General features: G+C 37.9%; 1 protein-coding gene and 1 non-coding gene across 2 annotated transcripts in view; both read right to left on the minus strand.

The window, feature by feature from the left end:
• Positions 1-11,105, minus strand: part of Smp_055780 (smdr2) — a gene marked incomplete at both ends in the record, with an annotated part of 51,766 nt that overhangs the window by 39,692 nt on the left and 969 nt on the right. The window contains 2 exons of the mRNA XM_018797429.1: positions 3,142-3,255; positions 8,852-8,958. Coding sequence (XP_018652472.1) covers positions 3,142-3,255; positions 8,852-8,958 — 221 coding nt within the window. The remainder of the gene's footprint in view (positions 1-3,141; positions 3,256-8,851; positions 8,959-11,105) is intronic.
• On the minus strand, positions 641-713 carry Smp_tRNA_01853_Pseudo_TTG.1.1. The gene has a single exon. It is a non-coding gene (tRNA).

The following is an 11,105-nucleotide window of genomic DNA, read 5'->3' on the forward strand; positions in this document are numbered from 1 at the left end:
CAGCTACATACAAAAAAAAGGTTCGTTTAACATAACGATTGCATACCAGAGAATAATACTGACAAAGTATTTACAATTAAACTAGTATGATACAATCGTTTAAAATCACCCTATGGCTTTTTGTAACTAAATGCCAAAATCTACCAGACCCGTAGTCTTTGAAACGGCAAGAAGAAGAACAAAACAATAACTATTTGGATACAGAAAACGACCTTTGAGTACAATAGTGTAGTGTCTAGACATTTCTTTTATCTTGACCGTCTTCATGTCCAATAAGTCGATAGTTATTTACATTAGTGGATAACTTGATCTGACTAAACCGCCTGGTTTTCTAAGAATTCCTTAAAATGATCATTCACACATTTTTGTATCATTCTTGATAAACATTTTTTTAAATACAGGAATTTGATTAGTATGCACTTGATCTTATTATTCCATCCTGAATTCACTTGGCAAATGATATATTTTATATCCGAACGAAGAGTGAATGAATGATAACTATTAGGCTTCACTTAGTATTGGTAAGCAAAGATGGATAGTGGCTAGCAGTAGAATCCAGTTTGACGCGCGTTTCGTCCTATTTGGGGCTCGTCAGCTGGATCTACCTACATCTCAGAGTTGATGTTCACTCTGGGACTCGAACCCAGTACCTTTCGCTCCAAACGCCATCTCGTTATCCACTCGGCCACTGATAACTGATAGCCACTTGCTTGTGCGATGGGGTAAAGTTTAAATTCATTTAGTATTGTTTGTTTGAATCTTCCCATTGATGCTTAGGATTGAAACTGGTCAGTCTCTAACTGATCCAAACAAACAATACTAAGTGAATTCAAACTTCATCCCATTGCACAAGCAAGTGGCTATCAGGACTCAGTAGCTGGGTGGATAACGCGATGGCGTTTGAAGTGAAAGGTACTGGATTCGAGTCCAAGAGTGTACATCAACTCTGAGATGCAGGTACATCCAGCTGACGAGTCCCGAATAGAACGAAACGCGCGGCCTGGATTCCATTGCTAGCCATTATCTATCTTTGTTTATCTGCTAGTCTGAAAAATATGCATACCTAATATTCAGAGTAAAGGATGTTTATTCGTATACATTGTATTGTATAGTTGAGTTGGTATCCATTATATATTTGGATAAATATTTAATTCATTCAATCAATAAATTATTATTATTATTTACTTACAGTTACATCTGGACGTGAAAGATAATTGAAATTCACATGGCGAAATGTAATACTTCCATCAAAATCTGAAAGAATTTTGCCTCTATCTTTTTTCTCTATTTCAGAAACCTACATTTTTTGTAAATTATAAGAATAATAAATTGAATAAAACTTTTATTAGTAATTTTAATGGTTGATATGTTGAGTCGATTGAAGCTAGACCACCAGTGAAAAACCTGGAAGCACTGGACGGCCAAGTCGTCCTATTGTGGGACTCCTCATCAGTGCACACCCACGATCCAGTCTCGTGAGATTTGAACCGAGGACCTATCAGTCTCGCGCGTGAGCGCTTAACCTCTAGACCACTGCGTTGGCCCGCATCCAACGGTGTTAACGTCTAACTCCAACTAATCCACAAAATTGAGTAACGGTCCACCCTTGTCTTGAGTGAGTTACTATCTCACAACAGACCCGGTCGAACTCAACTGGTCACTGCTTCTCACTAGAACTGTAGGTAATACCTCTTGAAATCAGTCACTAGTAAGCATATGTTTATAGGGACTGTTAAATTTTCATAGAAAATTATTACTCCCTTATTTGAGACTTCTTAACAGTACATATTCACAACCTTTATAGGAAAATTAATTCAGTACATTCACATCACTTAGCGAAAACATACGATTTAAACTATCAAGTTGACTTCTAAAGATTGTACATTCGTCACTCTAATTAATTCGTGATAGTGTATAACCATCTCCTAATGCTACTTACTGTGTAGTTGTTTTACATTCAACTACACTGGTAACAACTTCTTGTTAGAACTGCTGGAATTATATCGTGAAATTAGTCGACAGTGAGTTCAACAATTTCTGAAAACTCTTTACAACAATAATCATAATAGTTTAGGGTTATTCAGTGGTGCAAACCATAAAACATTTCATTAATTAAGGTTGGAGGTTTATGGAGAATATTTCATTCGAAGATAGTTTAATATCACAGAATGACATCAAATACACAATCATTGAGATCTGAAGTGCACTAACCAGCTGTTTCATTCTAGTATGGAAACTTTTAACAAAGAACAAGAACAACAAACTGATTATGAGAAATACGTTCCAAGAAGTGAGAATAAGATTTTTTTCTAGAAGTGGAATGTATGAAATACCATTAAGCTCGGAGTTTCCCCCAAATGCCCTGGTACGGCTGAGAGTTGAAAGAGTTCGCTCTCCCTCTCCAAATGCTCTCACATGGCCACGCGTATATAGCCCCTACTAGGAAAGTCCTAATCACTACATTCTCGTCTCATTACTGTTATTTACGAAATTGAGAGAACGAAAAGCGAATGTCCGGCACTTTAACCGGTTTGGTGGACACGGGAAGTCCATCTAGGGGAGTTGGAAAACCTTGATTCCAAACCAATGGTACATATGGGCTCCAGTATCCTGATGGAACAAATGGTGCATGAATCAATCGTTGTTCACCGTCTACCATGTGACTGTATCTCCTCATGTTGCTCCACTGCCTTGAGGATCAGATCTTTAGGTCAAAGGCTCTGTGTGTGGCCCCCTAGGAAAAACTTCTGCTTCGGTTTGGGCAGTCGGGCATTATCACACCCCTGACACAAATCAAATGAGATTTGTGTGGCGCATATGTATCTGATACCCCTTTGTGCCAATATTCGTGTGTTTAAATAAATAAATAAAAATAATAAGCTCGGAGTTTAAAGAAAACTATAAAATGTATGGAACTGGACTATGAAGATTGTTTACGGGAATTCCTTCCCCCCCCATGGAATATTTACAATTTTAGATAACGACTATCCAATGGATATCAATCAGAAAGAACTATTCACTTAGCAACAATGTTTATTCCAAGCAATAAGTTGTGCTATAAATATGCCCACATGAAGAATCAATAATTCCTTGTTGTACGATAACGAAATATAATAAAGTTAACAAACAAAAAAAACTCACATGATCTATTGTAGCAAATATGTCTTTGGATGCTGTCACAGCCCCCATAATATAAGGAATATTTGGTAATGCATTGCCCAGAAATATACTTCCCAAAAGAATATTGATAAAAACCTAGAAGAAATACATATATAACATTAATAATCATTATAAAGAAACATAATAATAGTAATCATGACCAAACCATCTAGCTTAGGGAACAAAACTCCATCAGTAATCAAAAGTCAATTAGTCAGTCACAACGTAGAACTTCTCACGTACGTACATCAGTTCGAGTTGCCACATCACATTAGCACAGAGATGCGGTCATCGATTCAAATCCCATAGTGGTAGAAGTAGTAAGAGTATAAGCATTATGTGAAAGATTAGGGTTTGAAGATGTTATTCAAGGAGTATAATCCAGTGAAATAAATTTGAAAAGAGAAAAAAGATAGAAACATGAAGAATTCAGAAATTTAGGATTTGGCAGAACAGAAAGAGTGGATGCACCTTCGCTATTGCAAACGATTTTGAGCCATATCATTCAAGGTCTCTAACCATCGATTGGTATCATCTCGTGGATCCCAACCAGGTAGTCTACATCTACCAACATGGTTCAGTGCAATTGTCAGTGACTTCATGGATTTGTGCCACATTTTGGTCTAGCCTCCCCTAGCTTTCTTCCAACCTGCTCCTACACCATAAAGCATTGCACGTCGGGGCAGTCGGTGGTTAGGCATATGTAACGCATGTCCCAGCCATCTCAACTGATGAAGTTTCACTACTTCATCAATCGATTTGCCATCCTTACCTAGTACCCGTTTCCTAACAACTGCACTACTTACTCGGTGGTCCCAGGGTATACGAGCAATGTTTCGAAGACACCTATGATCGAATACTAGTAGCCTAGGAATGTCCTCTACTTTTATCGGCCATGTTCCATTACCATAAGGTAGGACGGAACGAACTGCTGCACAGTAAACCTGTTCTTTGGTTGCCTACGCCATAAATGACGGAAGTTGGCGAAAGCTAGACGAGCCTTCTGTATCCGTGCTGAGATTTCGTCACACACCAGACCACAAGGGCTGATGAGACTCCCAAGATAAGTGAAGCGGTCGACACGCTCAACTACTCCACTTCATATCATTAGTTCAGGTGTCGATGAAACCCAATCATGAAGTAACATTTTGCATTTCGAGGGGAAGAATCGGAATCAAAATAATAAACGGAAGAGGAAAAACGTAGTAACTGGTGACATAAGAGCAAACATTTGTTTGAATGAAATATTGACTTCATCCTAAGTCAAATTATGTTTATTCATGATGAAATATTATACTACAGAATTATGTTTTGATTCATTAACACTTAATTGTATTTAGAACTAGTTAGTTAGATGTACCCAAGTATTTTCAATGTTGATATACAAGCTATCTGTTCAAACATCAAAGAGTAATACATTTTCTAATAAACTTCAACTATTCAGTAATTTTCATATATACTTGAAATCATGAATCAGTTGAAGCTAGACCACCGTAGAAAACTTCAAAGCATTGGACGGTCAACTCGTCCTACCGTGGGACTCCTCAGCAATGCGCATCCACGATCCCGACTCGCGAGCAAGATTCAAACCCAGGACCTACCAGCTTCGCGCCAGAGCACTTGACCGATAGATCACTGAGCCGGCATCCAACGGTGTTAATGTTTAACCAATTCCCCTATTCAGTAATTTGTTCAGTAAGTATGGAGTCTCATAATAGGACGAGTTGGCCGTTCACTGTGTTATATACTAGGGAAGAAGTAAGTACGGATAACTTACGGGACCTATTATAGGACTATTATTTCTATGTATATTCCTATTGTATAACTATTCAGTAACTAGATTATCTATATCTATATTCATCTTATTACAAGCTTCATTTTGACCCATTGATTATTATTATATGATTTACTGTTCCTACGTTATACTCAGTTTATTGATTGTTGTCTCCCACGCTCCCAGCCACATTTGGCTTGATGTTGTACAAATATTATTTTCTATTTTATGGTGTGGTGTGGCCTGCCTGTCTGGTATATAGACAAAGTATGCTTGAAATAAACGACTCATATCGAACGTCATTGTCACGATGTGAAGGTCGTACAAGTCGTATTCTATTGGTGGATAATTCGCGCGAGTTACGTCCTTGTTTAATTCGTAAGGTCATAACAAATTAGCGACGACCTTGATCAAGACATAATAATTGGCGACGGCTAGGTCAAGTTATAACACACTGCTTCCAAGTTATCCATGGTGGTTTAGCTTCAATCGACTCATGATTTCAACTATAAAATTACTAAAATCTCCACAAAATCCCCTTCTGATAATAATCATCATGTGCTCACTAGTGACTGACTTCAAGAGGTATTTGCTACAGTTCTAATGAGAAGGAGTGACCAGTGGAGTTCAACCAGGTCTGTTGTGATATAACAACTCACTCAAGACAATAGTGAATGTGTCGCTCAATTTTGTGGATTAGTTGGAGTTAGACATTAACACCGTTGAATCCGGATCAGTGGTCTAGAAGTTAAGCGTTTGCGCGCGAGACTGATAGGTCCTTGATTCAAATCTCACGAGGTGGGATCGTGGATGCGCACTGCTGAGAAGTTGCACAATAGAACGAAACGGTCGTCCAATGCTTCCAGGTTTTTCATGGTGGTCTAGCTTCAACTGACTCATGATCTCAACTATATAAAATTACTAAAATCTCTACAAAAACTCCTTCTGAAATATAGAATTATTTGTAAAGGAAGTTTACTATCTCATTTGCTGAAAGTTAGATCATATATAAAAGAAGAATTTTTCTTAAAGAATACAACACACGTATAACTTTAGAATGTTTCATTACCATTATGAATAAACTACTATTGTACATAGATGATTTACATTTGACAAAAGAAGAACATATTAGACTTGAAAGAATGTTATTGAAGTTATTCTAATAGACAAGTATTGAAATATTTCCGTTGTCTACAAACTATAAGTTACTTGTTCATATTCAAAGTAAAGTAACAATATGTATCTATGTAGATTGACCTTGTAAATAGTTATTTTAAGTAGAGAAGGATTGTTAGTTAGGTTTTATTATATGATATGAATGTATAAAAGAATACTTTATAAAATACAATACAATAGAGAAATGAGACTACCATTGAAAATCTGGGAGCATTGGAGGGCCAACACGCCCTAGTATGGGACACCTCAGCAATGCGTATTCATGATGCTGCACTCGGAATTCGAACCAAGAACTTTCGGTCTGAAGCGCGAACGCCTAACCTCTAGATACCCACTACTGAGAAGTCACATACTAGGATGAAAGGGCTGTGCCCCCGAATGCCCTGATATGGCCGAGAGTGGGGAGAGGCAGCTCTCACATGACCACGCCTATATAGCCTCTGTCAGGGAAGTCCTACTCACTGCCTTCTCGTGACATTACTGTTGTTTACGAAATCGAGAGGACGAAAAGCGAATGTCCGGCGCTTTAATCGGGTTGGTGGACACGGCAAGTTCACCTAGGGGAGTTGGAAAACCCTGATTCCAAACCAATGGTGCACATGAACTCCAGTATCCTGATGGAACAAATGGTGTATGAATCAATTGTTGGTCACCGGCTACCATGGGACTGCATCTCCTCACGATGCTCCACTGCCTTGTGGATCAGACCTTTATGTCAAGGGCTCCGGTTGTGGCCCCCTAAGGAAACCGCCTGTTTCAGTTTGAGCACCTGGGCAGTATCATAGCCCTCACACAATTAAATGAAATGACAAATTTTTGTGTGGCGCATATCTATTTTGCGCCTCCTTGCACTAATATTTATGTGTTTAAATAAATAAAAATGAAATGGCTGTCTAGTGCTTCCAGGTTTTTAATAGTGGTCTAGCTTAGATCAAATCATGAATTCAATTATTACGATACTACAATCTCTACAACCCCCATTCTGATAACAAATTAAATAATTAAAGAGCAACCCGCTCATCATTGCTATTGAGATTTAATTGTTCGAAGAAATGTGATAAAATTATTGAAGCAAACCATATGATACTTGAATATAACCGTATTTCATATTCCATTCTTATCTTTCAGTATAGAAATCTTAGTAACTTTTCACTTGGTTCTAATTAATTGAGAAAACACCCTTGCGTTTAGAGCGAAGGGCAGTGAATTCGAATATCACTGTGAGTAACAACAACGGTGGAATGTGAGTACATTTAGCCGACAAGTTGCAAATAGAAAAAGGGTGAAACTGTTACTTATGGACAAACCTATCAGATATAAGATAACAGGGCTTGGATTTTGATGCGAAATTCATTCATCCATTTGGCTAAATAGCTTTTTGTCATTTTAACTGGTGTCAGTTCGCGATGAAACCCTGAGTTTAATTCTTAACCATCAACTGTAAATCATAATTTTTATTCTTTACACGGCTTAATAACCCTCATTCAGGTGGGCATTCTCAAGGTTACTTTAGAGTTGCTCAAAGGTCGTCCATAAATTATAGTCTCACCGAAAGAAGCTCACGTACTGAATTGTACTTATCTAATAGTATATCACAAAGTATTAATTTTTTGGGTCATTCATCAGTGTTAGTCCATTATACAGACATATTTTCGACGGTCCCATGTGGGATCATAAGTGAGGACTATTTATTGATAGATATAATGCAATAGAAAGGTGACGTTATTCAGGTCAATACTTTCTGTATCACTTTCGGCCAGCGTGATAGGTGAGAACTTCGTTCAGTGTGACGATTATATTCCCCTTATCAATTCAAGTGAACTATATTCTGTGTGTGCTTTTACAACAACTTAATGTAAGTTCCCCTATGTGTGATATTACTATATAGAAATTATCATATAAGTGATTGTATTTTGGTCTAATAACGGCATGATTTTCGGACTTAATTGAGGACATGTTTTTAAGGAATCAAAAAAATCTTCATTTCACCAGTCATTTGTGTTCTTAATTTGTATTGTGAGAATTGAAGTGTTTACCGTTTTAAAGTAATAAGTGGTAGGATGGAGGAATCTCAGTGGTTCGCCATTGTCAAGTATAAGCAGTAAGACTGAAGACCCAGAATATACATTAACAGCGACGACACCCTTAGACACCACGACAGGGACGCACACATAAAACACTGGCGACAGGAACACAATATTTATCTTTTTGTTTATTTTGTACCTTACATGCAATTTGTGAAATAATACTGACCTCACAAATAAGTTACAGCAAAGGATGACTTATTCATAAGAAATTTGATTAATAAAGTGTTTAGTGGTTGGAGGTGGTCGGGAGGAAACTCTTGTTGATCTAGGTTTTATTCCAGTTGTTTTATTTATTTATTTAAACACATAAATATATATGCGCCGCACAAATCTCATTTGATTTGTGTGAGGGCTGTGATACTGCCCATGTGCCCAAACTGAAGCCAGCTGGTACTCGTTATAGCATAGTATATCAGAAGTCTTGAGGAAACTGATACTCCCTGTGGGCTTCCATTCATCTACATGAACTGAGAAGTTACCACTAAGCTATCAGGGCAGCAATTGATACGAATAATCCAGGCAAAAGTTCACGCCATCTTAGATAAACGTCGGTATTTATGATAACAGATTCCAAACAGAATATTCAACCAGTCATCTTTCAGATGTTTACATTTCTTATTTTTTATTAACTGTCTGATATCACAAACATACTTACTGCAATTACAGATCCAGGATCCGCATCTTCGTCTCGAATTAATTTAACACCAAACCAAAATACTAAAGCCGCTGATGAAAATATCACAAGTCCTATACACCCTCCAACTAATCAGTAAATAAAGATAAGAACAGAATAAAATGGAGGATTAAGGAGGGAATTACCAAATTATAAATGCATAATAATTGGAAAGTATATTTGTTTTATATAGTTAAGATCATGAGTCAATTGAAGCTAAACCACCGTGGAAAACCTGGAAGCACTGGACGGCCAGTGGAGCTAATCCATGTCAGGTAGAGACAGGTATCTACCTCAGTACAATGGAAGTTTGTCGCGCAATTTCGTGGATTGGTTGAGGTTAGACATTAATACTATCGGATGCTGGCTCAGTGGTCTATCAGTTAAGTGCTCTGGCGCGAGACTGGTAGGTCATTGGTTCGAATTTGGCGAGACGGGATCGTGGATGAGCACTACTGAGGAGTCCCATAATAGGACGAGTTGGCCGTCCAGTGCTTCCAGGTATTCCATGGTGGTCTAGCTTCAATTGACTCATGATCTTAACTATATAAAATTACTAAAATCTCCACAAAACCCCCTTGTGATATTTGTTTTAATCGGTTAATTTATCTGAATATATGATGAACAACCAACATTGTTAGAACAACACAAACTTAAAATTATTTGCTTATCTGCAGAAATGGATGATGGCTAGCAGTGGAACCCAGGGTATGCGTTTCTTCTTATTTGGGACTCGTCAGTTGGACTTACCTTCATCCCAGAGTTGATATTCACTCCAGAATCCAAACTCATTACCATCCACTCGAAAATCCATCTCGTTATCTATTAAGTTTTTGAGTGAACCACAACTCTAGGATGCAGGTAAAGCCGGTTGACGAATCCCAAACACGCGTCTGGAATTCCAATACTAGTCACGTTCCATCTATTCATTATTGTTATTATTTGGAAATAATTGAATCATGGAGAAAATATCAAACCACAAAATCCTTAGTGTTGCATTGACAAAAGTTCAGAAGTTCCGAAAACTTAATGAGAAATAGTAGCTAGACGTTGCCTTTAAATGACATACAAACTATCATGTTCATAGATAAGAAGAATAAATCATATAGATGTTTATTTCCCGTCTATAAAATGTAAAAACAATGAGTAACCGAAGTAACATTGATATCTCGGTTACTATTCGGACCATTTATCTCGACCAATAAAGGAAGATTACATTGAACAATCAACTACACTGAGATTAAGTACTTTTCCGATTGTTTTGGTTCTATTACAATAACTATATCAAAAATTCCAGCTTTTGTATACAAAATTTTATTGCATTGAGTAAAATTTTTCCTTAATCAGGGCTGAATTGTTGTTAGTGATCTTGAGTGCTCTTAGAGATAGGAAGGCAGTTATCACTTCCCGGTTGACCACACCATGGAAGAGTTCTTTCAGAGGTACCTGAAAAAAAATTGGGTCGGATGTGGTCTTAGTGACCTGAGAGCGTGACCGCAGTGCTCAAGGGACAGCCGCTTGGGGTCGGTCATACACGACCTTCTTGTGAGTGATTTTCGTGTTAGCCCTGTACTTGTTGGGAACTTACCGACGGAGATTGATATCCATGGGATAAGACGAGGTGTGCATTTTAGGGTCGATCGTTTCTAACCCCACCCTTCCTTGTGGGAAGGCAGAATCGCTGTTATAACCGTCGCGTCCCTGTACAGTCAGCAGGACGACTTCACCCTCGGACCTTGGGTTTGTTACTTTTAGTCTTACCACCTTTCAATCGATCTGTCTGGCATGGTATGACCTTGAGGAACGATTGTTCCAGTCAGTATAGCTCTATTGGCTCTTCATGATAGGCAAGCGCAACCACCATATCAAGGTAGCTGCAACAGTTAACCATATCGTGTATACAGAAATTATCTACACATATTAAACTATTATCATGGAATTAATGGACAATATATAAATGATTACTGACTATGCTCCAACAACAAAACCAACTTGGTGCCTTTTTTTAAAGATTCTTACCATCGTATTCACTCATTTTAAAAAACCTATCTCATGACAATGGAATTTCTTTTAATAACACAACCGGTGTTAAGTCAAGGTTATAGTTAGAATTTTCTAAGCTCTTCAAAAATTTTCCGAGTTGAAATCATGAGTTAATTGAAGCTAGACCACCATGGAATACCTGGAAGCACTGGACGGCCAACTCGTCCCATTGTCGGACTCCTCAGCAGTGCGC

The sequence above is a fragment of the Schistosoma mansoni genome, chromosome 4, assembly GCF_000237925.1.
Source record: "Schistosoma mansoni strain Puerto Rico chromosome 4, complete genome".
Lineage (NCBI taxonomy): Eukaryota > Metazoa > Platyhelminthes > Trematoda > Strigeidida > Schistosomatidae > Schistosoma > Schistosoma mansoni.